The 27,216-nt window shown below is 62.2% G+C and overlaps 5 protein-coding genes across 8 annotated transcripts; 2 read left to right on the forward strand and 3 right to left on the reverse strand.

Annotated features, from left to right (window-relative positions):
- Positions 1-35: 35 nt before the first annotated feature.
- Positions 36-5,974, reverse strand: SFXN3 (sideroflexin 3). Of its 2 annotated transcripts, none has more exons than XM_088169261.1 (11): positions 5,590-5,974; positions 4,046-4,212; positions 3,655-3,825; positions 3,398-3,496; positions 3,062-3,137; positions 2,581-2,666; positions 2,097-2,224; positions 1,932-1,981; positions 1,733-1,782; positions 1,276-1,323; positions 36-1,009 (listed from the first exon to the last, which is right to left on the reverse strand). In XM_088169261.1, the coding sequence occupies exons 1-11, from the start codon at positions 5,743-5,745 to the stop codon at positions 913-915; spliced, it is 1,128 nt and encodes a 375-aa protein (XP_088025387.1). In that variant the 5' UTR covers positions 5,746-5,974; the 3' UTR covers positions 36-912. The 2 variants fall into 2 exon arrangements, with proteins under 2 accessions (XP_088025387.1, XP_014739315.1); XM_014883829.2 differs by lacking the exon at positions 5,590-5,974 and adding an exon at positions 4,757-4,879.
- Positions 5,975-6,191: 217 nt separating this feature from the next.
- PDZD7 (PDZ domain containing 7) lies at positions 6,192-13,861 on the forward strand. 2 transcript variants are annotated; one of them, XM_014883747.2, is made up of 16 exons: positions 6,192-7,142; positions 7,328-7,468; positions 7,859-8,033; positions 8,368-8,544; positions 8,754-8,901; positions 9,126-9,186; positions 9,634-10,059; positions 10,501-10,704; positions 10,891-10,932; positions 11,122-11,279; positions 11,468-11,559; positions 11,705-11,796; positions 11,893-11,964; positions 12,347-12,841; positions 13,132-13,232; positions 13,372-13,861. In XM_014883747.2, exons 1-16 carry the CDS (start codon positions 6,950-6,952, stop codon positions 13,519-13,521), a joined length of 2,727 nt encoding a protein of 908 aa, XP_014739233.2. In that variant the 5' UTR covers positions 6,192-6,949; the 3' UTR covers positions 13,522-13,861. The 2 variants fall into 2 exon arrangements, with proteins under 2 accessions (XP_014739233.2, XP_088025386.1); XM_088169260.1 differs by lacking the exon at positions 10,891-10,932 and having other exon boundaries at positions 6,193-7,142.
- LZTS2 (leucine zipper tumor suppressor 2) lies at positions 13,722-18,657 on the reverse strand. The gene is made up of 5 exons (XM_014883802.2): positions 18,552-18,657; positions 17,080-17,520; positions 16,205-16,720; positions 15,411-15,680; positions 13,722-15,320 (listed from the first exon to the last, which is right to left on the reverse strand). Exons 2-5 carry the CDS (start codon positions 17,479-17,481, stop codon positions 14,643-14,645), a joined length of 1,866 nt encoding a protein of 621 aa, XP_014739288.2. The 5' UTR covers positions 17,482-17,520; positions 18,552-18,657; the 3' UTR covers positions 13,722-14,642.
- Positions 18,658-21,208: 2,551 nt separating this feature from the next.
- TWNK (twinkle mtDNA helicase) lies at positions 21,209-26,130 on the reverse strand. Its single transcript, XM_014883801.2, has 5 exons — positions 24,769-26,130; positions 24,175-24,415; positions 23,428-23,535; positions 22,948-23,089; positions 21,209-22,351 (listed from the first exon to the last, which is right to left on the reverse strand). Exons 1-5 carry the CDS (start codon positions 26,027-26,029, stop codon positions 22,097-22,099), a joined length of 2,007 nt encoding a protein of 668 aa, XP_014739287.1. The 5' UTR covers positions 26,030-26,130; the 3' UTR covers positions 21,209-22,096.
- A 94-nt stretch (positions 26,131-26,224) lies between these two features.
- Positions 26,225-27,210, forward strand: MRPL43 (mitochondrial ribosomal protein L43). 2 transcript variants are annotated; one of them, XM_088169263.1, is made up of 3 exons: positions 26,225-26,310; positions 26,693-26,805; positions 26,980-27,210. In XM_088169263.1, exons 1-3 carry the CDS (start codon positions 26,249-26,251, stop codon positions 27,192-27,194), a joined length of 390 nt encoding a protein of 129 aa, XP_088025389.1. In that variant the 5' UTR covers positions 26,225-26,248; the 3' UTR covers positions 27,195-27,210. The 2 variants fall into 2 exon arrangements, with proteins under 2 accessions (XP_088025389.1, XP_014739289.1); XM_014883803.2 differs by having other exon boundaries at positions 26,226-26,379.
- The last annotated feature ends 6 nt before the right edge of the window (positions 27,211-27,216 follow it).

The raw sequence follows: 27,216 nt of genomic DNA on the forward strand, positions 1-27,216 counted from the left end.
CCACCATATACAAAGTAGCAAGCAGCACACTTCTCTTTGCTGTTGGTTTTGTATAAACAATCTGCCTTTATTGTTTGGTGTATACATAGGTACATGATATGTATATCAAAAATATCTAGAGGAAACCACAGTGCATTTAAAGCTATTTGAGAAGGTCCACCTGAAAGCAAGCACTCCAGAGGGGGTAGACTAACCCCTCAGGGGAAGCCCAGCCATGAACGCAGATGGCATTAAAATGAGAATAAAAAATCAAGACTCTACTGGGATTAAAATGTGCCATTTGCTCTGGGGATGGAAGCAGCAGAAAGCCAGATTAAGTCCCCAGAGCAGCCCGGAGGAGAGCAGAAGGTGAGCTGGGAGCACATGCCTGGGCTGGGAGAGCGCCCCACTCCGAGTTCAAATCACTACGTGCAATTATCACTCACCCCCAGCTATTTTGGGTATGAGGAGTTTTCTTCTCCAAAAGCTGCTCTGCCATCCCCAGGCACCAGCTGCTGAACTGCTGGGCACTGTAGGGTGCCTGCAGAGGTATTCTGCCTCCAATTGCTGATTCTCTGCTGCCTCCTAAAGCTGGGGAGCACCATTTTCTTCCTCATCCCGCTTATTTTTTTACCTCCACCACAGCTCACAAGGTCCCTGGTGCTGCTGTCCGTACTCCCCTGTGCACTACAGAGAGGAGTGCACCAGGGTGCCAGCCAGGAGGTCCCCAGAGCAGGGCACGGGGACAGGGTTTAATGTGGTGCTGCACGGCTGCAGGCACCCTGGGAAGCAGGGCTGAACACCTGGGACCTATGGACACACAATGGCCAAGGGAAAGCAGCAGCAGCCCCAAGGGGATCCAAAGGGCAAAGCTCAGCAATGCGCTGGCCCAGCAGCTCCGTGGGGCACATCTCAGCCACCCCAGGACCCTGCTCAAAGCCCTTTGTTGAAGTAGACAGTCTCCAACCATGGATCTTTCTTCCGGATCTGATCTTGGACTTCAGGCTCCAGGCTGTTCACAGGCATTGAGCTGTAGAGGAAACATGGATGCAGAAGATGGAGGGGGTATACCTACCAGTGGCCTCAGGTTGGAAACTACTTGCTGCACCCCAAGGGGATGCTGTCCCCATGGCCCAGCAGAGACCTTTGGGTCTGAACTGCTGCCTCTGCACAGAGATGTGTGTGCACAGGTTTAAGCCCCTGACTGCTTGAAGAAGCAAAAGAATCTCTTGGGAGTCAGAGTGCACCCCCATCCCACACAGGAGCAACGCGTACAGGCAAAGTGCCTCTCTGTACCTTTTCTGTGGGAAGAGTGCGCAGCATAACGGGGTGGCAAACACCAAACTGCAAGGGAAAGACACAGAAAGGTGAAGCTGGGCTGCATAAATCACCAATACCCACCCACGGCATGATCCTAGAGCAGCATTGAGGCAGCCCAGGGCTATGCTGGGTGTTCAGCCAGGAAAGGGCTACAGAGAAGCTCCAGACCCTGCATTTGGCTCCTGAGGTGGGGCAAAGTTTGTCCCCTGATGCTGTGGAGGAACAGCAATGCTGACCAGGAGCTCATGGCTTGAGAGATATCAAGATGAAGCAAAACAACTCCTGGTCCCAGAACCCCATATTCCATCCCATCTGCCAGGGGTGCCAAGAAACTCTGGGGCAGTTCTCCCCCACCACTGCCAAGCAGGGTTCCCAGCAGCACTGTCCCATACCCTTAAGTTTGGTCTGTGCCCATTGGTGGACAGTGACTTACCAGAGTCCCACCAGGCCAACCTGCAGGGGAGCATTCAGGTACGGGTACCGCTGCCAGGGACAGGAAGAGGATGTGTGTCAGTGTCAGGGAGGGAGGGTGTCTATTCCCCAACAGGGTGCCAGCCCTGAGGGGTGCCAACAATGTGCCCAGCTTGATGGATGTCCCTGTGCCCACCCACCCATCCCAGGTTCACTGGTACCTTCAGGAAAGCTCTCTTCTCCAGCATGTTCATGATCACCGGTGGAATGGCTGAGGCAGGGAGGAAGGAGATGAGCCCCAGTGCTCACAGCCCCCTGCCAGCAGTGGGACCCCATCCCACGCTGCCAGGGATCAGCTGCAAATAGGTGGAGGAGGAGACACTCACCCATGGCCGGCACTGCCATTCCAATGCGGGACACCACCACCTGGAAAATGGCCTTCTGGGCTGCTGCTGTGGATTCACCCAGGCGGTTCCCATTCTCGTCTGTGACAGGGATCCCCAGCTTGAGCTCTCTGCAGGGACAGAGGGGGCCAGGGGGCCATAGGGAACAATGGTGAGGGGATCAGGACACAGGACAGAGACACATCTCCAAGGGAGGTTGGCATTCTCCTGTACCCCATCCACTGGCTGCACAATAAATCAGAGGGGGTCTCAGCTGGACCCACATTCACATTTGGCAGCAGTCCTCAACAGGGATGTACAGGGACCAATAACCCCCCGGGTTGCAATCAGATGCTTGTACCTTCAAGCCAACGCCTCACGCTAAGGATCAGCAAGGAAGTCCCTGATTCCCCACCCCGCATTGCCTGCACCCATATAGAGATGCCTACGAACCCTGAGGCAAGTCTGTCCCACCCCAGGGGCTCACCTCTGCCTCATGAGCGGGATGTTGATGCAGTTGGCAGCTGCCACGGCCGCAAAAGGCACGAACCGGCCGATGATGGCTGGCAAGTGCTGGGGGGAAAAGCAGGAGAACATCATGTAGAGGGTCTGGGGGCAGAACTGGTTGTCCGTGGGTCTGCCTCCGTCTTCCTACAAGACTGTGGGGTATCCCAGCCCCACTGGGGGAAAAATGTTTTCTCCTCCCCTGCAACTCTCAGATGGTAAAAGTTGCATAGACTGAAGGGTCTGGGGGGTCCCAGGTCCCCTGCCAGGCCTGGATAGAGGCCACGTCCACCAGCCATCACTGAGGAGAGCAGTTGCAGTGACTTGTGTGGGCAACCTCAGCAAACCTTTTTTCTTCATTTTCTTCCCCACTCCAGGTGAATCCCCTCCTCAGCTCAGAGCTCAGGGAGATCCCATGGAGAGGGTCCACATCCCCCAGTTGTGATGGCCAAGGGTCACCTTACCTTGGTGAGGGATTTGAGTCCCAGTGCTGTGACAACTGCCCCCGTGGTTGCACTCACATAGGCTGTCCCCAACTGGCTGAAAGAGCAGGAAGTGACACCAGTAAGCCAAGCTCTCCCCACCCCAGTTGCCCACCCAAAGGAAGGAACAGCAGGCCCTTCAGGAGCACCAGGAACCGTGGGTTCCTCTCTCAACTCTACCACTAACCCTGGCAGCCTCAATGGCATCCATCTCCACCTTCACCAGGTCCTCATTGTCCCATCTCACAGCTCCCTGCTATTAAAGGCACCCCCCGGTGTTTTGGGGTGCCTCGAGGACCTGGTCAGAGAGATGCTTACCTGGGGGTGATGGGTGCATCTCCGCTGCGGTTGGTGTAGTTGACAATGGCATTGAAGGACTGGTTGACCCACTGCCAGAACACCACGGCCGGTGTGGTCCTGCCAGACAGAGAGTGCTGGAGACACTGGGGGATTGCCACTCATGCTCCTACAGCATGAGTACAAGCTGGGTACGGGACACATGTCCCCTCCTCACCCCAGAGCCAGGAGGATCCCCCAGGCATCCTCTCGGTCCTGGGGTGAGGAGGGACAGGTACCTGTAGAAGGTCAACATGCAACCGGTGATGGTCATGTTCATGGGGACCTGAGCAGACATGCGTCCCACAAGGATCATCTTTTCGCCCGTATCAGGGTGGAAAGCTGAGTCATAGATGTACTTTGCCCGCCAAAGCTGGTCCTCTGTCAGCCCAGGCTGTACAGTGCCTGCCCTGCCAGGTAAGGGTAACACCTGTTGAAAGACTCTCTGCCAGCACACATAGCCTAACTGGTCCCCCCACCATTTGCAGAAGCTGGGAGACGCCTTAGGGACCAGCCAGGCAGTTTTGGGGACTTTGGCCAGAGGGGCCAGCATCAATTCTATTCCCACTCCTGGGAATGGCTCCTGCCTGACAGCAGTGCTGAGGGTACGTCCATCCTCCCAGTGGGTACCTGTAGTCCTCCACCACCCGTCGGGCTTCCTCCAGGGTAGCCCCTGAGAGCAGCAGGTTTCGGGGGTCAGTCACCATGAAGAAGTGCTTGGCCCTGCCCTGAAAGGTGCTCTGGTCCCAGCGGGGCTCCCGGATGTTGATGGTGGCAGGCAAGGACGGTGGCATCTTCTGGCAGGGGATGAAAGGGTTATATGGGATGTGGTGCCTGTGTGTCCCCCCACATCCATGCTGCAGCAGCTCTGGTGTTCCCCCAGCATGGAGGGACAAGGGGTGAACAGGAAGCCCCTTCGTAAAGGAGTTCAGCAGCGACTCCTGAGCCCACCCAGCACATGAGGCAGTTTGTGGGCGGTGCAATCTTGCAATGGGACTGCACCTTGCAATGTGCCAAAGAGAAACCCCCGACCTCGCTCACACCAGCCATCAGGGACCGCCCCATCCCAGCGGAGCACCCCGATGACAGAGGAGGAGACAGGGACCCACTAATCAGGGGCCACAGCTGCTGCCAGCACCGGGAGAGCGGAGTGAGGAAGGGCACTGGAAGGAGGAACGTCCCTCCCGGCAAGGCACCGACACACCCGGCACAGCTCTATTTCCACACCCGCCCTTCCCCGCGAGAAGCGGGGCTCGGCTCCCTTCCCTCCCGCGCCGAGCATCCCTCCCGCCACGCGTGACCCCCCCGTGCATAGGGAACCGGGGCACCCTCCGCACTCACGGCTCCCGGGACAGCGCCCGCCGTATCCTCGCCGTATCCCGGCCGTCACCGTCACCGCCGCCACCGCCCCACTCCCGCCCCTGCACGCGCTGACGTGCGACCTCGTCACGGGTGGGCGGCTCCGCGCCGGGCGGGGCGGGGCGGGCCGGGGAGGGCGGCGCGCGGGGGGCGGCGGGGACCACGCGTGACCGGGGCCGGCGGCGGGGGGAGCGGTACGTGCCGAGCCACACGCGGCGCCCGTGGCCCTCCCGCGCTTGCGTGGGCGTGCCCGTGGGCGCGCACGCGCCCGCCTGTGACCGCGCGCGTGTGCTCGCTCGGGTGCTCGCGTGCGCGTGTGTTCGCACGTGGGTGTTCACGTGCGCGTTTCTGCGCGTCCCCGTGTCAGCCGCGCGCGTGTCCCCGGGGTCTCGATGCCCGCACCACGCGCGTGTCCGTAGCGCCGCGCTCGCACGCGCCGCGTTGGCGTCCACGCGTGTCGCGGTCGTTGCGCCGGAGCGCGCGGGGACGGCGCCTCCGCGGGAGTGGGCGCCGGCTCGTGCGCGGGGCGGTGCGCGCCGGACCACGCGTGTGTGAGCGGGGCCGCGCCACGCGTGTGCGGCGCTCCGTGGGTGTCTGTGAGTGCGCGCAAGGGCACGAACACGCATGCCGTGGACGTGTGGGTGCATGGGGTGCGTGTGCATGTGGGTGCGTGTCCCCACCCCGGCCGTGCCCGCCCAGCCCCTCACCCCGGCGTTGTCGGGGGGAGGCGCCCCGGGGCGGCCCCCCCGCGCCGGCCCCCGCCCCCGCCGCCCGCCCGCAGCCCCCCCGCAGTCCCCGCGGCCGCCGCGCATCACCTGAAACCGCCGCGGTGTCGGGTTCGCGCTGGCGGCGCCGGGCCCCGCCGGGGGGTCACGGCCGGCCCGGGCTGGAGGCGATGCCCCCCGGAAAGGAGGACACGGGGAGATACCGGCTCGCATCATCGGAGCGAGCGAAGCGGGGGGACTCGACATCCCCCCCTCCCCTGACCGTTCCTCAGTTTCCCCTGTGTGCCCTCGGGATGCTCTGCGCTAAGGGAGGAGGTCAGGGGGGACACCACATCCCTCGCCACACGCAGCCTCGCGGGGTGACGCGCCCCCGGACCCCCTCGGGGGGGACACCCACGGGACTGACCCCCCTCCCCCGCCAGCTGCAAGGCCAGCCCCGGCCGCTCTCGATTGACAGCTCCTGTGCCCGATGGCCTCTCCGGTCCCACGGGGAAAGCCAATCCCTGCGGCCGGGCGGGCAGGAGGCGGTGCTACCCCCCGGCCTCGCCTTCCCCCCCGTGCTGCTGCCAGGTGTCTCTTTCGCAGGTGGCACCATGGGGACAGGTGAGGAGGGCACGGGGCGGGGGGAGGGAGGGACGGCGACAGGGGGTCCCCTGCACCCCTTCGGGGAAGGGGCACTCGCGTCTGATGCTGGCGGGAAGTAATGGGTGGGCGCTGTAGGGGGCTGGCAGCGACGGGGATACCGGCGTGTCCCCAGAGCCGGGGCCATCACTTATTTATTGAGGTCAGGCTGGGGCGAGCGGGGAATGAAGTGGGGGGGGCACCGTGGTGGCGTTTCACCCACGCCTGGAAAATCCCCGCGGGAACTGCCTTGGGGACTAGCGCACCCATCTCCAGCCGCATGGCGTTGGGAATTCAAAAGGGCTCCAGGGATGATGGGGGATGGCCAAAAGCATCCTGCTCTCTAGCATAAAGCTGATGTCCCCATATCCCCTCTCTGGAGCCTTTCCGGATTTATGCTGTTAGGTAAAGCGCCTTTGCATCCCCTGTTCCGGATTTACACTGCCAGGGAGAGCTCTTTTTCGCCCCAGCATCCTTACCCCAGGGCAGGGCAGCCTGTGCCCACACCCCCATGGTAGTACCCAGAAGCTATGTGACACTTTGATCCTTGGGACACTATAGGATGGGAAGGGATGAGGCTGGAGACGGAGTCACGAAGCCCCTTATCCTTCCAGGCTGTGCTGCTGCGCCTGGGACTTGTCTTGCCAGCAGCGAGTACCCAGGCCAGCTGCCCCCAGCACTGCACTGCTAAAAAAGAGCGGTGCCCAAGCCCGGGCATGTGCTGCTGGACTATGCCATGTCCCCTGCTGGCTGACGGGCAGCCCTGGCCCTGTGAGGACACAGCCAGCCCTGAGCCAGACACCGGGACACCGGAGTGCCCAGCACCACCATGGCCCAGGACTGGGATGCCGTGCTGTCGGGGATGACGACAGGCAGCCGGTCACGGAGCTCCAGCAGCGAAGCCAGCCTGGCTCCCCGCTACCTCCTCAGCAAGCAGAGCCGCCTGCTCAATGGGACCACCCGGAGCAGCCGTGCCGCCTCCCCCATGGGCCGTGTCATCCTCATCAATGCCCCCATCGAAGGTGCGTGGGGTGTCCCAGCCCCCTGCCCACCCCTGTGGCCAGGAGGGCCCCAATGGCTGAATTCCCTGGGTCTAGGGGCAGGGAGGGCTGTCCTGGGCCTGGAGGTGTTCTCAGCAGGAGAGACACCTCTTGCCATTGCTCACACACAACATGTGTGTGACTTATCTGCTTCCCTGTCCCCACAGCCAGCAGCAACGAGAGTGATGTCATCAATGCCATCACAGTAGAGAAGAGTGTGGACGGCAAACTGGGCTTCAGTGTCCGTGGCGGCTCTGAGCATGGGTTGGGCATCTTTGTCAGCAAAGTGGAGGAGGGGAGCACTGCCGGTAAGAGGGTCAGGGTGAGGGACACCAGTGAAGATAGGCACATGCCAGCAAGACTCTCTCAAGGAGCTCCCAGTGACATGGGATTACAGCAATAATGCTACCCTTCATGGTGGGAAGCCACCATTTGCTCCCTGATGCCTTTGGCCATGAGATTTGCAGGCTTCCCAAAGTGAAGGGCAGGACACAGGAGTAGACAGCCGTGTGCCAATGACTCTGAGCTCCATCTCCAAGCCACAGGAAGGTAACAGGCCACTCAGTGCAATTATCAGGCACCCCTGCCTCTGTTCCCATGGGGTTCAGTTCAGGCTGAGGAGACATTGAGGGAGGGAATGTCAAACCAGGGCATCAGCACCAGGTCAGGTGCCCAGATGAGCCATGTGTCCCTTGTAGAGCAGGCTGGGCTGTGTGTTGGCGACAAGATCACAGAGGTGAACAGTGTGAGTCTGGAGAACATCACGATGAGCAGCGCTGTCAAAGTCCTCACCGGCAACAACCGCCTCCGCATGGTGGTCCGGCGGATGGGCCGTGTGCCAGGAATCAAGTTCTCCAAGGAGAAGACGGCGTGGTGAGCAGGGCATCTCCCATGCCAGGACCCCAAAACCCAACCCCATGGAGGGCGTGCTGAGGGAGGTTGGTGAGGGATTTTGGGCAACAGGGAGGATCCCTGGGAGACCCCCAGGGTGGAGTGGCATCAGAAGTCTCTGGCAAAGGTGGGGAGAGACCAAGGTGGCATACAGGATGGGATAGGAAGGTCTGGAGCGGGTAGGGTGGGTGCAAACCTCACCCTAAACATCCTCCATCCCCATCACTCTCCTCCACTGGGTGCCACCAATGGTCCCATCCTGCTGGAGGACAACAGCCAAATGCCTGAGACATCCTACACTGTACCCATGCTCCAGGGTGGATGTGGTGAATAGGCGCCTGGTAGTAGAGAAAAGCGGCTCAACACCATCGGAGAGCGGCTCCGAGGACGGGCTGCGGCGCATCGTCCACCTCTACACCACCTCCGATGACTACTGCCTGGGATTCAACATCCGTGGTGGCAGAGAGTTCGGCCTCGGCATCTATGTCTCCAAGTACGGCTCCCCCGTGGCACGAAGGGGTTGTGACACCCCAATCTCTGCTGTGCCCATGCTGGGCTCAGCCTCTCCTCTCTGGCTGAGCACCCCCACTCTCAGAAGACTGTGGGCATTACCACCATGGGTGTTGAGCCAAGTGGAGTCATGGGGCAGGAGCAGAACTCCAGCAAGGGCTTGGCCCCATCCTGCCCCCCCTGCTTCCCTAGGGTGGACTCCGGAGGACTGGCGGAGCAAAATGGCATTCGGGTGGGAGACCAAGTCCTTGCAGCCAATGGAGTCAAGTTTGAAGACATAAGCCATAGCAAGGCAGTGGAGGTGCTCAAGGGGCAGACCCACATCATGCTAACAATCAAGGTACCCACGCCCTGCCCCCTGGACCCTCGAATGAGGCTGGGGTTGTCATGTCCCTTCACTTGTACTGCCTCTGCTCAGCCCAGTGCCAGGGGCTGGTGCAGCTGCTGGCTGGTTGGGTTTCAGGCAGGTAGGGGGGGGATGCATTATTCATGGTTGGCACCAGATCGAGTTCGCCGGGGCAGCCAGCACTCACTGACCCCCTTGTCCTCTCCCCCTGTGCCTAGGAGACAGGCCGGTTCCCTGCCTACAAGGAGTTGGTGGCCGAGTACTGCTGGCTCAGTCGCTGTAAGGGCAGTGCCGCGCGGGTACTGGCAGGGGCGCTGGGCTGGGGCCCCAAGGGGCTGGGACTCCCATGTGTGTGATGTCTGATCACTGTAGGGAGGGAGAAAGTCTGCATGTCATGGGGTCCCAAGGCCTTGGAGGGAGCAGGGAGCTCCCTGTGCCACTGTTAGCATACCCACAGGCCTGATGGACTTGCAAGGTCCCACCTGTCCCCCATCCTTGGAGAAGGCATGAAAAGCCCCCTGCCATGGCCAGCAGCCTTGTGGTCCCTGTGGTCCCTCAGTATCCTACATGTTTCTTGGAGAGGACGTGATGATCCCTATGCAATGGCCAGCAGCCCACTGGTCCCCATGGCCCTGCGGGTTCCCCACATCTGCTGTCTTCGGGAGGGATATGGAGCTCTAAGTGGCCCACAGTGTGTCACAGGGTGTCCCTGCTGTGCCTTTGCAGTGACCAACGGGCAGCTGCAACAGCTGGCTCAGACCTCAGAAACCAGCTCCTCCATCTCCTCCTACTCCTCGGGACCAGCTCCAGGGGTGGTGAATGGGCTGGGGGCAGCTGCCCCAGTGCCCCCAGCCCGCACCGTGGATGTGGCCATCTCCACGGAGGACGGGCCACGACGGGGCTGGGTGCGGGAACATGCCGAGCGGGCCATGCAGACCGAGCCAGCCACCGAGGGGCTGCCAGAGACACAGCGTACAGTGCGGCCCCCCGAGCTGCTGCGGGACACGGCCATCCGGGGCCAGGGCACCCGCGAGACCCCTGGCACCCACCCACGCCGGACCTTCACCCACTCACCCAAGACATCGCTTCTGCTGGCACTGAGCCGGCCACGGCAGCCCATTACACGTTCCCAGAGTGACCTCACTGTCGCTGGTAGGCACTGGGGCAAAGCCCCACACATGGGACCTGGCTGAAGTCCCCTTCCAACTCTGTATGCCCTGGGAGTCCCACAGTTCAGGCCCTGCCGCATGTAGAGAGCCTCTCCCCCACTCAAGCATCCTTTATTCCCTGGCACACATGGATACCTGGCCCCTCACTCCTGGGTTTCCAATAGCAAACATCCTGGTCCCTATCCTGGCCCTCTGGGTATCCTATAACCCCACATAGATCCAACTTTGTCCCTGGGCCTTGCCAGGCACCCCAAAGCCCAGCCCCATGGCAGGCACCTGGTGATCCACTGCACCCCACAGGACTCTTTTCCAGTCAGTGTCTCCCAGTAGCCCCTCCAATCCCCTAAAGTTCCCTACCCCCAGACAAAATTTAAGTTGCCATTCCCTCACCTCTCCACTCCAACACCCCCTTCTCTGTCCACAGAGGAGAAGCGGAAGAAGGAGAAACCAGAGGGACAAGGAGCACGGGGGGCTCCCCCAGGATTGCACCGTTCCAAGACCCTTGTCAACCTCTTTTTCAAGGGGGGCCGTGCCACCAGCCAGAGCTGGGCCCCCCCAAGCCAGGAGGCCCCTGGCACCGATCGCCGGGCACGCACCAAGTCCCCAGGGCGCTCTGATGGGGACAGAGGTATCAGCCTGGGTGACAGGGCAGAGAGAGACTCGACCTGGGACTGTTCCCCCTTTTATGGACCTGTTGTGGCATCCCTGGCATGAAGGGGGCAGAGGGAGGGGTTCCCCAAGCATGCAGTTTTGACAGTGGGCAGTGATGCTGCTGTCTGCCCTGGGCACTCACCGCTCTCCATCTCCCTTGCAGTAGGAGCTGTGCAGAAGTTTGTCATCCGGAGCTTGAAGCGGGGTAACGGGGGTGCCCGTGTGCCTGGGGGGGTGTGGGACAGGCTCTGCATGCGCCTGGCCCTGCACTGCTTGCGTCTGTCCCGTTCTGGTGTGGAGTGAACTGCTGGGGTTGGGGGGATGGGGAACTCTCTGGGCTGGCTGGAGCAGTCCTTGCCCCGCTGGCCACCCCTCCCTGTTGTGCCTTCCCCAGAGAAAAGCCGACGTGCCAGCATCCTGGGCCCCATGGGCATCGCCACCCTGCAGCCCAACGGTAGCGACCCTGAAGCCCGGCTCCCGCACATCCAGGACACTGCTGCACGTCTCCTCAGCCCCGATGAGGTGACAGCCGTGCTCCGCCACTGCTCCCGGGTATGCACCGAAGGCAGGGTGCAGGCAGAGCACAGACAGGGTGGCGCTGCCACCCTGGGCTTGTCCCTGGAAAACTCCTGCATCCTAGGGGCATGGTGAGCACTCTGTGCCCATGCTTGACTCTGGGACGTAAACCAAGGAACGGCTGAGGAGGCATCCATCCACTGATCCCCCTTCTGTGCCCGCAGTACCTGCACGAGGGCAGCGTGGAGGATTTGGTACGGCCACTGCTGGCCATCCTGGACCGGCCCGAGAAGGTCCTGCTGCTGCGGGACGTGAGGCAAGTGCTGCTAGGAAATATCTGGGAACTCAAATATTGCCCATCCTGGTGTAATTGAAGTGGAGCCTCACACATGCTCCTCAGCCCTGATCACACTCCACCTCAGAGGCTGCTACAACCTGTCCCCACCTTTTTGCCTTGGCAGGAGCGTGGTGGCCCCCACAGACCTGGGCAGGTTTGACAGCATGGTGATGCCCCTGGAGCTGGAAGCTTTTGATGCCCTAAAGAGCCGCTCAGGTAGATCCCAGCCCCCCAGGGACCTTTACTGGAGGCAGGTAGTGGTCAAGGGTGGGTGCAGCTCAGGAAATGACTGGGAGTTCTCCCTGACTGCAGTGCGCTCACCTGCCCTCCGCCCGGCCCACCACGACGTCCCCCCCAAGAGACACCTCATCACACCAGTGCCTGGTAAGTGCCACCTGTAGGGTCTGCCTGGACACTGGGCTGCCCAGTGGGGACAGGGTGGAGGGAGTTTGGCGGAGGAGAAAGGGAGCTGGGATATCTGAGTGCCAGGGCTCCCAGGGAAGAAGGCATCTGGTGTACCTGGGTGTTGGGAAGACTGGGAGCAGCACAGTCTGTGGATCTTGGGCATTCTTGGGGAGGAGGATATGGAGAGACACGGGTTGCAGAGAACTGGGGTGTCTAGGGGTCCCTGGATGAGGAAGATCTGGGGCCCTAGGTGGCAAAGGACCCAGGGCTTTGGGGTACTCATGGGAGGCTGGTGTGGCAGGGGTCACAAGGAGCAGGGTTGTGGGTCCTTGAGGAGATCTCTGAGCCCCTCTCATTGCAGACTATCGGGGCGGATTCCTGCTGAAGCCAGCAGGGACCCCAGAGCCGGAGGAAGCTGGGGAGCAGCAGGCAAGCCCAGCCCGTCCAAGAGCCTCCCCCAGCCCCCGCCGGCCTCACCCCCGCACCTACACCCCACTCCCTGACGTGCCAGTGGATGCCTATGCCTCTGCCAGCCGGCCCCTGCCCACCCTTGGCCCTCAGCCCCCCAACTGGCTGCTGGCTGAGCCCTCCCCTGGCAAGGGGCATGGGCACTCTCGTAGCCCCCGGGCCACCTGGCGCAAGGAATCCCCCAGGACAGCGCCCAACAGAGAAGCCGAAAGGCTGGGGAAGCCCCAGCAGGCATGGCCCCCTCTTGCCCCTCTCTTTGGGGGGCCAGGGGGTGAGGCAAGGGCTGTGACAGCCACCAATGGCCCTGAAGATGCTGGCAGGGAGGAAGAGGAGGAGGAAGAGTATCATCTGCTCACCGTCACCCTCTCCAAGCTGAAGCACTCGCTGGGTGGGTGGCGCATGGGTGGGTGGCACATGGGTGGGGTGAGGACCCTTCTGGCACCAGCATCAGTGGGATGGGTGGCATCCCCTTAGCAAGGGGCAAACCCCAGAGCATTCCTCCAAAATAAGAATGGGGGGGCGGAAGAGCTGTCCGTGCCCCAGTCCCTCATCTTTGTAGGACCTACCAAAATAGGGCAAGACAAAGGTGCAGCTCTCCAGGGAAAGGTGGTGCTGTGCTTGGGAATGGGTGGGGTTCCCAGCCTACCCAAGTGTGAGAGTCTGGTGGCTCCCTTGCAGGCATCAGCATCTCTGGAGGTATTGAATCAAGGGCACAACCAGTGGTGAAGATTGAGAAGATCTTCCCTGGTGGAGCTGCCTTCCTCAGTGGCATCCTCAAGGTACGGGGGTCCCACCACATGCCAGGGGTGGGCAGACATCCAGACACTCCCATCCCCTGGTGCCACTGGGCTGCTAGCAGTCCCCGGCAGCCCAAAAGTAGCTGCACTTCATCCTGTGGCCTTCTCTTCTGGGATCCAGGCCGGGCAGGAGCTGGTGTCAGTGGACGGAGAGAGCCTGCAGAATGTCACGCACCAGAGGGCCGTGGACATCATCCGCCAGGCCTACCGTAATAAAGCCAAGGAGCCCATGGAGCTGGTGGTGCGGGTGCCTGGACCACCACCGAAGTGATGCTGCACCCCTATTTGAGGAGCCATGCTGTGTTCCAGAGGAGCCAGACGGCTCATTCCTGCACCGAGATGTGGCTGGTCTCAGTGCAGCCAGAGGGTGTGAGGGCCAGACCTGCCCCAAAGCATGGAGCAGCTTCCCACTGCAGGACCCAACACAGAGGAAGGGCAGGTGGTCCCTGACCCTGCTCTGGACACCCAGAGTCCTGAAAAAAACACAGCCAGGGGCTTGTTTTTAATCGCCGTTTCCGGGTGGTACACTGATGAGCCAGGCTCTGGGAATGAGACATGACTGAAATAAAGTACAAAAATCCCCCCCTGGAGCCAGGGGTGACCAAGCCACAGCTGAGCACAGCCAGACTTTTCCTTTGGTTTGACCCCCGTGGGTGCCCATAAGGGCCCCCCACCTCTGCCCATCCCTGGGGGTGTCCCCAGCTGGCACATGGAGCACCACGCCCCTCTCCCCTGGCAGGCTGGGCATCACAGAGGCATGGACTTTTTTGGGGGGAAACAGAGAGATGCTGGGGGCAAGAGCATGGGAAAGGCACTGAGGGCAAGCTGCCCTGTGGCAGGGGTGAGGGGACACAGACTGGTGAGGTGTGAGCTGGGAGAGGGTGATATGTTTTGGTAGGTCCTATAAAAATAGAGTTATTTAAAATGGCACAGAAACGAATTCCCTGACAAACACACAAAGGGGCGTGAAGGAGGCTGGCATGGGCAGACAGGGCACACGCCAAGTGACTGGGTGACAGTGCCAGCAGGGATGAGAGGGAGGGGACAAGTCAGCCCTCCTCCTGCCCAAGGTGACCCTGGCTGAAGCCAGTGCGGCTAATCCCCAGGAGCTAAGAGGATCAGCAGAAACCAGTTCCGGGCGGCCCCAAGGCCAGGACTCAGCACCCACCTGACCCCACATCTCACAGGCACCCCTCACTGTGGGCACTGATACACCCTCACCCCAAGACCTCAATGCTGGGGAGGGGGCAGCACCTGTGGTCTCCCCTGCCCCTTCACAGTGGCAGCAGTTTGCAGAGCTGGGGGAGAGCAGGGGCCCCCCACAGCTCCCAGAATCACAGGGGCTGGAAGCCCCATCAGCCCTCCAAGCATGGGGCAAGGGCAGGCAGCATCTCAGATCTCAGTGGCTGTTATCTCCTCAAAGGGTGGGTCAGGTGGGTCACAGGGCTCGGGCAAGGGGTCCTCGCCCTGAAGCCGGAGCTGCTGGAGCCGCTGCTCAAGTCGCCGGTTGCGCCGGTACATCTGGATGTAGCTGTATTGCAGCTGCTTCTGGTAGCGGATGACCCGCTCCTTCTCGCCCTGCCACGTGCCGCGTTCCTGCTCGAAGGCATCCCGCTGCTCCTGCCCACGCCGCCGCTCCAGGGCCACCTCCGCACGAAGCCGCTCCAGCTGCCGCCGCAGCCCCACACTGCCCCGGGGCTCCTCGCTGGCCGAGGGGCATCCTTCACCAGCTGGGGGGCAACCTTCAGCAGTGCCTGGTGGGCATCGCCCGCGGGCAGCTTCCCGCAGCCCCACCACCTCCTGCTCGAGCCGGCCGGCTTTGGCGCGGAAGAGGTCGGCCTCGCTCTTGCGGCGCTGCAGTTCGTTGGCGCAGACCTCCAGCTCCAGCGCCTTGAGGCGGGCGGCCTCCTGCAGCCCCTGCGCCCGCCGCTCGCCCGCCTGCAGCTGCGCCCGTGCCTCCCGCAGCTGAGCCCGCAGCCCCAGCAGCTCGGCGCCCCGCTGCGCCAGCTCCGCCTGTGCTTCCTTCAGCTGCTGCTTCAGCAGAGAGATCTCCCCCGATTTCTGGCACACCTGTGGGGACGATGGGGTTCAGGTGTCGGCCAGGAACCCCCAGCCACAGCCTGCGTCCCCTGACATGCCTGGCACTGCCGGGTGACTCACCTCCCACTTGGTCTCCTCCAGCCGGGGTGCCAACTCAGTGCGCTCCCGCTGGAAGGAGGCACAGCGACGCTCCAGCAGTTCACGCTCCTGCAGCAACTGGGTCAAATCTTCCTGCAGCTGTTTCTTCTCCTGCTGCAGCTGCAGCACCTGGAGCTGCAGGACCTGCTGCCCCCGATGTGCTGCGTGGGCCGCCTGCCGCGCCTGGGCTGCACAGCGCTGCCGCAGCCCCTCCAGCTCCTGCTCACACCGACGCTGCTTCTCCTCAAACACCTGGGCCAGGGGATGCACAGGTGCTGGGAGGGCAGCACTGCACCCTCCCACTTCACCTGCTATCTCCAAGAGCTGCATCACAAGGAGGGGGCAGCACACCTCCAGATGGAGGAAAGGTCCAGGAAGAGTGAGATGTGGTGGTACACACCTCCTTGTGCTCACCTATCCTTCTGCACGATGGGCCCCCCATGTTAGCACCCCCAGAGCCTATGGGGCTCCTCCAGCTCCATCACAAGAAGGGAGAACCCACAGGTCCCAGACTCATTCAAAAAATGGCACTCCAAGATAAGGCACCCCAGTCTGTACAACTGGTCCCATGGGCCATAGACTACATAGGACCACCCAACTGGTGGGAAAAACCCACATACCCAGACCTACAGTAAAAGACTTAAAGAAAAAGTATCCCCCTGCAAGGGTCTGTAATAGGTCCTGAAAGTGAGTCCCTACTCCCAACCAGGGGGTATGTCTACACCTGTCTCCAGGAAGGGAGACATGTACAGGACATGCAGACACCAGGGACATACCTGGCAGATGGCCACCTCGTTTTCATCTAGGCTGTCACGCAGGAGCCGCAGCTCGGCCTCCCTCTCCCGCAGCTTGTCCTCCAGCTCCCGCACCAGCATGGCCTCCTCGCCAGGCAGCGGAGAGCGCCCACAGGAGCCACTCTCTGAGGAGGGCCGGCCCCGGCCACTCAGCGAGCCCGTGCTCTTGCTGGAGGATGAGCGCCCACTGTCCGAGTTGGAGGGGCGGCAGCTCCCCAGAGGGTCGAGGGGGCCATGAGGGGTGGTCGGCAGGGCACCCACCTCTGGGTGCTGGCTGCAGCCTGTGCTATAGGTGGGCAGGCTGGAGAGGGAGTTGCGCCCCGAGTCCGAGAGGGTGCTGGCACGGCAGCTCAGAGAGCCAGGCTTCTCAGCACCCAGCAAGTGGGTGAGGTTCACCTGGCTCTCCGAGAGCCCCAGGCGCGTGCCTGGCTGGGCATTCCGAAGCTTGGATACCACTGGCTTGAAGGCCATGGGGCGGATCAGGGTCTTCTCCACATTCTGCCAGGAAAAGAGGGGAGAGTGAGGAGCTGGGGAGGACCCATTAGCCACAAGAAGGGCTGCCTAGGAATGTTACAGTGAGTGCCGCCAGCCCTGATGCCTTCACACCCCAAAGGAGACAGAGTCACCACCCACTTCAATGCCTTTCCATGGGTGTCCAGGTGAGCTCCCCAAACACCTTGGCATGATGGAGGGGACATTAACGGCATATGGATTGCCACTTCCCCAGGGACACCAGAAGTGTGGCCATATGACCCCATTTCACACATCTGAGCCAACAGTCCCAGTGTGGCACAGGTCGTAAAATCAAGACTGCAGCACACACCCACCCACCCACCATGCTGCTGCCCCCCTCGCACCTCTTCCAGCTTGCCAGAGACAGGTACAAGCTTGGGGGGTGGCCCCCGAAGGTGATCACTTGGTGCCTGGTCGTCACGGAGATCATCTGAGTCACTACAAGGGCTGGCAGGAGAGGAGGCATCAAGCCAGTCGCCACAGAAGCCCCCATTGGCGTAGGAGTGAGTGACACCGGGCACAGACACACGAGTCTCCTCAGGAGTGGCCCGGAGTAGCCCCTCCTGCTTGCAGAAGGAGGCAGTGGAGGGGTCCCCATCACTTGTGCAGTCGTGGCGAGGCCGGACGGGCAGGAGGCTGCCCACGCTGCCCATGACGGCAGGGGGTGAGCAGGTGGTGGTGCGGAGCTGTGTGGCCCCCTCAGCAACAGCCTCAAGGGGCACTGGCAGCGTCTGCACGATGGCCATGGCGGGGGGGCCCCCGGCGGGCAGGGGCACGTGGGCAGCCTGCAGACAAGGGAAACAGGGCATTAGAGAGCCATGGACACTGATAACAGTGCCCCACCACCCGCTCAGGGCACGGGGGCATCCCCAGGTCCCCAGTCACCATTCACAATCTTATAGGTGAAGGTTGGCCCAAGAGCAGAAGGAGTCAAATGAACCAGAACAAAACCAGGATTAGCTGGGAGGAGCGGTACCAGCAACCCCCAAGTTGGCCTGAGCACCCCAATCGAGCAGCCTGGGGCTGCCAGGGGCTGTGGGGTGCTGGTGGCATTGTAGGGCAGTGGCGATGCAGTCCTGCCTCATGCCGTGCCCTGGCGTGACCCTGCCACGGGAAGCGTGCCAGGACTGGAGGCGAGTCCCGAGAGGCCTGCAGAGAGCTGGCTCACAGGCAGCCTGCCCGCCTGTCTGCCCCATGGGCGCCTACCAGTGCAGCCTCACGGAGAGCGGGGAACAGCCCCACACACCAGGGTCAGCCACCTCCTCTGCCCCACAGCCCACACCTCAGCAGTGACCCCACAGAGCTGCTTTCCACCTCAAACCATCTACAGTGGGGCATAGGGCTCCCTGGAGAGGGCCACCAAAGGGGAAGCTGCCAGGTGGGCACCAGGCTCTTTCCCAGCCACAACACTCGGAGGCTTGTTCCCGCCCCCTCCAGCTGGGGGGGCTCTGCCGGTCTCTGCTGTGACTCCCCCTGCCCCAACCCACGCCATACGCCCGCGTGACGGGAGCCGGCCGACGGGCCGGATCCATCCCCTGCTGCCTCATCGCATCTCGCACATGGCTGCGGCTGGCACAGGGAGCGGGCGGGGGGGCGGTGCTGCCCGCACGGTCTCGCCCGCCGAGCTGTCACCTGAAATCAATCCGCCTGCCAGAGCCCGGGGAGGGGCGAGCAGGGGAGAGATGCCGGCGAGCCAACCCCCCTCCACCGTCACCCCCACCGGCACGTGCCATTCCCAGGCACCGTGACCTCACACGGTGCTCGTGATACCCTTGGGTGGGCAGGTGGGGGACCCCCCCTCAACAACTCCGCTCACCTCGCCAGCCGCTGCCCATCCGTCCGGTCCTCTCGGGCCCCCGCACCGTGAACAGGGCTCCGCCGGCCTCTGAAGCGGGGACGAGGAAGAGGAGGGGGTCAGGGGGCTGAAGGGCAGCAGCGTCCCCCGTTCTCCCCGCTGCCCCCTCCCTCCCCAAGTCCCCTAGCCGGCAGGGACAAGGCAGGTGGTGCCAGCGTGGCACTGAGGGTGGCAGGGGAGCCCGGCGGCGGGTGCACTGCTCCTGGCACCCAGGGTGGGCTGCGGTCACTCCGGGAAGTGTAGTGGGGACAAGAGCCCGCCACTGGGGACCTGCTGCTGCCAGAGGAACAGGAATCAGGGATCAGGAACACCAAAGGGACATCTAATGGCCCCCCAGCCCAGCCAGCCAAGACACAGTACCCCACCCCAGCGAAACTCCCCCAGGATGTGCAGGTCAAAGGGACAGACAGCCCAGGGGACAGTGGGTCCCTGCACAGCCGGGAGGGGACATGGTCACTGCTGGGGCCCCGCCAGGCAGGCAGAGGGAACAGACTCCATCTTCTCCCTCCCCCCAGCCCCCCGGCCTGCCGAGAGGGTCCCACCGTCGCCCGCGGAGGGAGGGAGCTCCCAGTCCGGCCTCCAGCCACCCAGTAAAACCAGTCACCAACTGGGGTGGCGTCACCTCCAGCCACTCCGGCCGGAACACAGCGTTGCCGGATCCCACCGTTCCTACCCCTAAATGGCAAGGGAACACTCGGTCTCTTCTCGGCCAGACTCCCCCATCCTGAGCTGCTGTGAAGATTCCGGGCCCCCGGGGACCCCCCGTGCCTCGACGGCATCGCAGGGCCACTCCAGGGCAGGGGGAATCAGGGTCAGCCCCCGTCCCTCCCCACATACCCAGCACATATGGGACGGACACCATCCATGCCCGGCTGTGCCCCTCTCCAGGCCCCCGACATCCTGAGGTTCTCTCGATGATGCTGCCCCCCTTGACCCTCAACGCCCACCCCCCGCCCTCCCGCCCGCCTTCCGCTGCCCCACTGAGCCCCAGAGCGCCAAGCCTGTCCCACGGTACTTCCACCCATCCCAACCCCACAGCACCCTGAACTGCCCCATGGTGCCCGTGGGCCCCACTGCCCTACAGCTCCCCCACACTGCCCTAAACCATCCCCAAAGTTCCCCGTGACACCCCTAAAATGCTTCACGGTGCTCCTGGGCCTCTGCTGCACTACACGGCCCCTAAAGTGCTCCTAAACCACCCCCAAAGTACTCCAAAACACCCTCAAAGTGCCCCACGGCACGCCTAGGCCTGCACTGCCCCATAGCTCGCCCCTGAAGCACCCCTAAAGTGCCCCGCGACCCCCTCAACTACCCCACTGAGCCCCTGGGCCTCTGCATTCGTAGGACCGTCCCGAAGTGCCCCCGAAACATCCCCAAAGCACCGCACGGAGCTCCGGGGCCGCCGCTGCCCCCCCAACCCCCGGACCCCCCCAAATCGGCCCGGGGGGCCCGGCCCCACAACACCCCAAGCACCGGCAGCTCCCCTGAAGCACCCTGCCACCCAACTCCCCGGAGCGCCCCCGCGCCCCGCCGGCGCCGCGGGACCCCCGGGCGCCCCCGGTCCGGCCCCCGCACTCACCGCGGCCCCGCCGCCGCCTCCCGCGCCGCGCCGCGCCCCGGCCCCGCCCCGAGCACGCCCCGCCCCTCACAGCCACGCCCCCGCGACTCCGCCCCCGCGCGGGGCCACGCCCCCCCGGGCAGGGGCCGGGACACGCAGGGGGCGTGGGGCACCCCCGGCGCGGGCACCCCCGGCCCGGGCACATTCCAAGTCGCGGCCGTTCCGGGGGATTCCTGGAGCTCATCCCCCTTCTCTCCCCCAGCCAAGCCCCCGTCTCAGGGCTCTGCACCCCTCCAGGCCTCTGGAGTGAAAAATGCCCCCTCGGAAATTATTTGGTGAGCCTAGCACTCTGGTAAAGGGCCTGAGGGCCTCTGCCCCTCTTGACATCACCCTCCAGCCTTAGTGGAGACCCAAACTGGGGGCAAAAGGAGAATAAAATAAACCCTCAAGAAACCACCTGCCCCCCAGGGTCTGGGATCAGCCAAGATCCCCCCACAGGCTCAACTTCTTCACCTCCTCTGGAGCCCATGGAGGCCTTAGTGGGAGATGGGGGCTGGCCTATTCCACTGCCTTACTTCCACTTTAGAGCCCCATGACAGCACCTCACCTGAACTAGATTGGATCAAATGGAAGCCAGTGAAATGGAGGGGACCCTTAGGCTGAGGGGGGAAACCCACAGCCCTCACCCACACCACTATGTGAACCCTAACCCAACTCCATTTCCTCCTGCCTTACCTCTGCTTCCCCAGGACCCTCCTCTGCCACCATCCCCCATCCTACCTGTGGGTGCTCACACCTGCACTGACAGCACCCAAGGGTGCTCTCCAGGCGAGCTAGTGCATCCCGGAAACCCAGGGCTGGGTGTGTACCATCCGCCTGCTGTGGGCCCTCATTATGGGTCAGGTTAAAAATATTCCCAGCATGGAGGTTGGTAATAATCCAGCGTGCCAGGGCTGGGGCAGGATGCTCGGCACAGGAGGGACATTGTCAGGGGGCCACCTCCTCCCTGGCCATGGTACCTTCCCCACACCCAGGGTACTCCAGTCACAGAGACAGAAAAGACACTCATATTTATGCTTTAATAAAACTAGAAAGAGGAAAAAAAGTCAAAGGGATTAGACCAAGATCCAGCCATGGACACTCCCTACCATGGCAAGGACTAGTCAGGTCACAGTATTTGCTACCCGCAGCCCTGAGGGTAGAGGGGATGGCAGCCGACCCAAACCCAGCAGAGAAAGGCAGGACTGTTCCCCACATGGTTTTATTGCTGGTGATGCCCCCCCAGAGAACGGGGCTTGGGAGACCCTGAGCAAAGGGTCAGGTCAGGTCAGGTCAGGTCAGGTGCCAGCCGAGCGGGTAGAACCAGCAAGTTCCATGTAACACCTGCTCCCACCCTGGAACATGAGCCACCCACAGTCTCCCACACTTTCCTTCACTCTTTCCTTTGCTGGCTCCATCCCACGCGCAGACCCCATTTGTGACAGGCGGTTTCTACTACATGTCCCTCTGCATAGCTGCCCCCCACAGTCCCTCCCACTTAGTGACAGCTCAGGATTTAATCTCTGTTTCAGACACAATTTAACGACCTGCCCCAGGTCCAGAGATACCCAAGTCCTCTATCTGCAGATCATCCCCACCATCATCAAGCTTACTCTGCCTCCACTTCCCCCATGCTCCCAGCACTCAGCACCAACACGGAGCAGTCAATGCTTGTCAAAGCACCTTCCCCAGCCACTCTTCGCTAGGATTAGACCACTCCTCCTCTCACGGTGGTCCCCCATCTCAGAGACACTGTGCTGGTGGTCAAGAGGTTTGTTCATGCAGGAGGAAGGGCCACAGAGGTGCTTGGCAGATGCTCCCAGGGAAGAGGAGCTGGCATATTCCAGCCTTTGACTGCCAGAACTAGTCTCTATTTCTCCAGTCGAACTGAGGAAGAGACCTCCTGGGCTCATGGCTTCTTGGAGGCTCCTGAGCCTCCCTCCACGGTTTTGTTGGCTAAAATCTCCTTCTCCTCCTTCATCTTCTTCAGCCTGACCTTGCTTTTGGAAGATGAGAAGGAGAGCGAGGCCTTGCTGAAGTCCAGTGGGAAGATACCCACGTCCCCATCAAAGCGATTCTTGGACACCTGCAGGTAGCGCTTCCCTGGCCCTGTCACCAGCTTACGGTCCTGCAGGATGAGGACATTGTCGGCCTCCTGGCTGGCCTGGAGAGAAGAAAACATGTCCAGGAGGGTGCCAGGAATGCTGCCAGAGTGACAGGCCCCAGACACGCTCACAAACGCTTGCCCAGCTCCTTTAAACCCTATTACAGGGCACCCCAGGCCAAGTAACTCCAGCATTTCCCCAACACCAACCCCTGTGTTCCCCTGGAACATCCAGTGACACACCAGGCACATCCTGTGCCTCAGCCCACAATGGGGAAATGGGATCATGGGAGGGTTGTGCACAGAGAGCACCTCCTGCCCACTACTGCAGGGCTGGTCAGCATTACAGAACAGACTGGAATACTCAGAAAGCCCATCCCCACACCCTCCCTATTTCCCACTTTAATTATCTCCTACTACATTCCACTCAGTCACTATTAATTAACTGCACCTAAAGCCCCAACAGAGCTTTAGTTGACAATGGGTTTGCTCTCTGCCTGCATCAGGACTCTGGCAGACAACCCACACCTTTTAAGTCCCCAGTGATGATCCAGGGTGCTGATGGCTGCTGAGGATGACTGCCCAATATATTCTAGCTCCCTCCTGGGAATACGCAGTGCCCAAGGGACAGGAAGGGCCACCCTGGCCCAGCTCACCTTGGCAGATCCAAAGATGGAGGCTGTCTGCAGCTCCTTCTCATCATCCTCCTTGCGAGGATGGATGATCAGGGTGATGTGGCACATGTTGTCCGTGGCAAACTTGCGGAAGGCACCAACGATGTAGTCCTGAGCAGCAAGCCTGACACAGCAGCAAAAATGGGGTCAGGGGCTAGCACTGCTTGGTGGCAGGGGGAAGCAAGGTGCTGATCCCCACAGCAGAAACCACCCAGGAATGTGAGGCAAACAAGTCCACACAGGAAGAGGGATGTGGTATGGCAGGGATGGTTGGTAACCTGCTCACCCCTTCCCAACTCTTCCTCCCTAGGGCACTAGCTGCCCTTTAATGAAACAGGGTGGCCAGACAGGAATAAAGGCGACACCCTGTGTTAGTCCACAGTCCCTGGCATGACACCTGACAGGGACAGCTGCAGCCACGAGGGTGGCAGAGGAAGGAAGGGTCAGACTGGAGAAGAGTACCTGTCCACAGAGATGTGCTCGTGTCCCATCATGAACTGGAGATTGTCGACGACCACGTGGGTGATGTCGTACATGTAGACTGCGTGTTGCATGGTGTCAATCACTGTCCTGAGCAGGGGAGATCAGGATCAGCCCCAGCAATTAGTGGAGGTAGGGATGGGAAGCTGAGCCAGGCAAAGGGATGCAGAGAAAGAGCTGAAAGGTACCAGGCTGGATCCTGATGGGACTTGGGCACATCCCAACTCTGCATCTCCTCCACTGTATAGCAGCCCCATCCCCCAGGTGAAGGTAGTTGGGATCAGGACCTAGCTGCTGCCCATACAATCCCATTGTCCTGCAATGCCCCCAACCCACAGGGATATAGGGATGCATGCAGGTGCCACAGTGCGTGATGAATAAAAGGAGTTGGAGGTGCCTGTTCTCCCTCTTCAGCAAACAGCACTGCAGGTAAGCAGGGTGTGAGGGGACATGTCCTGCCACAGGCACAGGCTGGCTTCAGAGTAGCACAGGGTCAAGTCCCCTCCTTCAACCCCACACCAGAGAGTGTCTGTGTCCTCGTGACAGGAGGAACACACGTGGCTAGCCACACAGTCCCCACACACCAACCCTGGGACATGAACTGTCCCAAACCTCCTGCCAGCCCCAAATCTGTGACTCACTGCGGGGGAAGAGCCCCAGCTCCCCAGGGCCCTGCAGCACATGCCATGAGGGGTAAATGCCACTGGGAATGGAGGTGCAGGACCATACTTGATGTTCTGCTGGCCATGGAAGGTCATGAAGTAGAGCGGGAGCTCCTCGAAGCGATCAGCCCACTCATCGTACAGTTCTAGCTGGTCCTCCAGGCGCCGGCCAGCAAACTGTGTCAGCATGATTTTGGCCAGGCGGACGTTGTTGATCTCAAAGCTGCCCCACAGTGTGCACACACCCTGCATGCACAGGTCCAGTGCATACTCACTGATAAACGTGGTCTTCCCACTGCCCGTTGGGCCTGGTACAAGGACAACAGGAGAATTAGCTGGGGGAGATGATCTGACCTATCCTGATTGTGTTGGGGGGTTGTTTAGAGGTGGAAGCACCAGGGAGTGGCAGGTGGGAGCAGGGATAAGGGATAGCCCAGGACTTCCTACACTGCCCCAGGCAGGGAGCCCTTCACCACATTGGCAGGCACAGTCCCACCGAACTGAGGAATGCACCCCAGCCTCTCACACACCCGAAAGACTGGCTCAGCAAAAGCCTTGAGCAGAAAGAGACCTGGAAGACTCGTGAAGCACCACCCCCAGGAGGGTGAAGCCACCAAAGACCCCTCTGCTCACCCTGTCCACCAGTCATTGTGCCCATTACCTGTGAAGATGGTGAGCTCCCCTCTGCGGTGCCCTTTGAGGAGCTTGTTGAGCTCAGGGAAACGTGCCCACTTGACGCCAGACACCTGCTCAGTGTTGACCAGCTCCCCAAACACCTCCTCGCGCAGCTGCCGGAAGGACACGATGGATTTGTGGCTGGCAAGCAAGGCAGAACGCAGGATTTTGGTGACGTTCAGGCCCTGGTTCAGAGCCTCCAAGGGCCGGGGCTGCAGGTTGCCAGGGCGCACTAGAGAGCAGCGCTTGAGGCTCAGCTTGCGAGCAAAGAGCTTGGCAGCTTCCCAGGAGCGCAAGTCCTCGCCGAGCCACAGCGTGATGCGCTTGAACCGCTCCAGGTAGGGGAGAAGGGTGGGAGGCAGGGAGCTGGCCCCCCGTGGCAAGGCCACGCTGGCCACTCCTGCAGCTTGGTGCAAGGCCAGGGCATCCAGCTCCCACCCAGTTAACACCAGCTCTGTGTCTCGGCGGCCAATCAGGGACAGCCCAAAAAGATTGCGATAGGAATCGAAGCGGGGTAAAGTCTCTTCCACGTAAGTTATCGTGCCCCCTTTTTTCTCCACCCTCACGAGCTTCAGGCCCTTCAGGGTCGCATCTTGAGGGCTGAACCAGGGGAAAACGAGAGACCTGGCAGTCCTCAGATAACGCACACCGAAGCGTTTCAAGGTGGCATTTGACACCTGGGAGATACCAAACAAAGCCTTGGTCTCCTTGGTCTCCTTCTCATCCAGCAGCTCCCAGAGCGGCAGGGCCCGTTCCCAGATGCAGCGGGCATCCTCGCGAGCCTGTCGCATTTCCTCTTCCATCTCCTCCGAGCTGGCAGGGGGAATGGGGGTAATGCCACGGTGCCGCATCTCCACATTAGCCTGGAAGTCCTGCCAGGTGCCCTCGGCCAGGGTGGCTGTGCACAGGAAGCTGCCCGTGGTCTTGTCAATGAAAAGCGTGAACGGGGCATTGGCGGACAGAGGCTGGTCCCCGCGGTCGCCGGTGAAGAGGCTGGGGGTGTGCAGGCAGCTGTACCCATCGTGGAAGGGGATGTCCTGCGCCCGCAGGTACTGCCGGATCTCGGTGATGGAGACAGAGGGCGCGGGCGTGTCGGGGGAAGGCAGCACGTCCTTCTTGTAGCGCCGCTGGCCGAGACGGCCCGGCGCCCCGGGGCTCAGCGAGGCTCCCTTGCTCCTGGCCCCCCCGCACAGCAGCGGCAGGAGGCGGCAGGCGGCTCTGCCGGGCCGCAGGGGCACCAGCGCCATCCTGACCGCCCTGGCACCCGCCCGCGCCGCCGGCGCTCCGCATGGGCGGCTGCCCCGCGGCCCCCGGCCCCGCAGAGCCGCTCAAGCCGCAGCCCCCACGTGGGTCCGCACGGACACCGCCATTGCCCGTCCCGCTCCCGGCGCGTCACTTCCCGGCGGGGCCGGGGGTGCCGCGTCCCGCCCCTCCCGCCGGTTCCGGCTCCGGGTGAGCGCGCAGCCATGACGGGCCGCGGGTCTGCTAGCCGGTTCCTGACCGCCGTGCTGCACAACGGCGTGGGCCGGTACGTGCGGCAGCTCCAGCGCCTGCAGCTCCTCTTCAGCCCCACCGCGGCCGACGCCCGCGGCGCCAGGTACCGCCAGAGGCACCGCCCGTCTGCGGGGATGGGGCGGCGGGAGCCCTTAACTGGCGCGACGGGTGTTCCCCTGGGCCTGTCAACGTGGGGAAGGGACAGTGCTGCTGCCCCTGATCACACGGCAGCGGCGGGGTGGGGCCCCCAACCTCCTGCGAGACGGGGCAGGAGCTGGAAGGCGATCACCCCAAATTCTGCGCTGTGACCCCTCCCGTGGGCCCGGCACGGGCGGACGGTGACCCTAGTCTGGTACCTATGGCGATTCGTCCCTTCTCTGTCCCGGCTGGGGCTGAGGGTCCTGTCTGGTCCCCAGGCAGTTCGTAGAGGAAGCGGCACAGGACTTCGCCCGGCAGCACCCCGATGTCGTCCTCTACGTGAGCCCCCACTCGGGTCCGGGCCCGGCCCCGGTGCTGCGGGCCGAGTACTGTGAGTGCTGGGGGTTTGGGGAGGGGATGAGCCCTGCCCTGCCCGGCTCTGTACTACCTCTGCCAGGTGCAGACGGTGCCAGGGCGGCTGCTGTGGGATGGGGGAGCAGCAGCAGCTGCCCCCCGAAGGCAGCATGGTGGGGAGATCCGGCCTGACCCCCTCCCTCTGCTGCAGTGAACGGGACGGTGCGGGAGGAGCTCATCGCCAGCAAGACTAGTGAGGAGATCGTACAGCTGGCCACCAAGCTGGCCAACCAGTCTGGCCTGGACATCATCCGCATCCGCAAGCCCTTCCACACTGACAACCCCAGTGTCCAGGGCCAGTGGCACCCCCTCACCAACAAACCCTCCATCCTTACCGTCCAGGGCCCACGCCTGCAGCCCCAATAAAACCTCCTCCACCCCCTCTGGT

Source organism: Sturnus vulgaris, chromosome 8 (genome assembly GCF_052056855.1).
Source record: "Sturnus vulgaris isolate bStuVul1 chromosome 8, bStuVul1.hap1, whole genome shotgun sequence".
Lineage (NCBI taxonomy): Eukaryota > Metazoa > Chordata > Aves > Passeriformes > Sturnidae > Sturnus > Sturnus vulgaris.

Excerpts from the sequence above, each read along its gene's own strand:
- SFXN3 (XM_088169261.1), bottom strand. The coding sequence starts at position 5,745 with ATGTCGAGTCCCCCCGCTTCGCTCGCTCCGATGATGCGAGCCGGTATC. Across the intron at positions 2,225-2,580 it reads ATCCCGCTCATGAGGCAGAG|AGAGCTCAAGCTGGGGATCC; the intron begins GTGAGCCCCTGG and ends CTGTCCCTGCAG. Across the intron at positions 1,010-1,275 it reads GCACTCTTCCCACAGAAAAG|CTCAATGCCTGTGAACAGCC; the intron begins GTACAGAGAGGC and ends TTTCCTCTACAG.
- PDZD7 (XM_014883747.2), top strand. The coding sequence starts at position 6,950 with ATGGCCCAGGACTGGGATGCCGTGCTGTCGGGGATGACGACAGGCAGC. Across the intron at positions 9,187-9,633 it reads GTACTGCTGGCTCAGTCGCT|TGACCAACGGGCAGCTGCAA; the intron begins GTAAGGGCAGTG and ends GTGCCTTTGCAG. Across the intron at positions 10,705-10,890 it reads GCGCTCTGATGGGGACAGAG|TAGGAGCTGTGCAGAAGTTT; the intron begins GTATCAGCCTGG and ends TCTCCCTTGCAG.
- LZTS2 (XM_014883802.2), bottom strand. The coding sequence starts at position 17,481 with ATGGCCATCGTGCAGACGCTGCCAGTGCCCCTTGAGGCTGTTGCTGAG. Across the intron at positions 15,681-16,204 it reads ACGAGGTGGCCATCTGCCAG|GTGTTTGAGGAGAAGCAGCG; the intron begins GTATGTCCCTGG and ends CCCCTGGCCCAG. Across the intron at positions 15,321-15,410 it reads TGGAGGAGACCAAGTGGGAG|GTGTGCCAGAAATCGGGGGA; the intron begins GTGAGTCACCCG and ends TCGTCCCCACAG.
- TWNK (XM_014883801.2), bottom strand. The coding sequence starts at position 26,029 with ATGGCGCTGGTGCCCCTGCGGCCCGGCAGAGCCGCCTGCCGCCTCCTG. Across the intron at positions 23,536-24,174 it reads CATGGCCAGCAGAACATCAA|GACAGTGATTGACACCATGC; the intron begins GTATGGTCCTGC and ends TCCCCTGCTCAG. Across the intron at positions 23,090-23,427 it reads GAGCACATCTCTGTGGACAG|GCTTGCTGCTCAGGACTACA; the intron begins GTACTCTTCTCC and ends CTGCTGTGTCAG.
- MRPL43 (XM_014883803.2), top strand. The coding sequence starts at position 26,249 with ATGACGGGCCGCGGGTCTGCTAGCCGGTTCCTGACCGCCGTGCTGCAC. Across the intron at positions 26,380-26,692 it reads GCCGACGCCCGCGGCGCCAG|GCAGTTCGTAGAGGAAGCGG; the intron begins GTACCGCCAGAG and ends TCTGGTCCCCAG. Across the intron at positions 26,806-26,979 it reads GGTGCTGCGGGCCGAGTACT|TGAACGGGACGGTGCGGGAG; the intron begins GTGAGTGCTGGG and ends CCTCTGCTGCAG.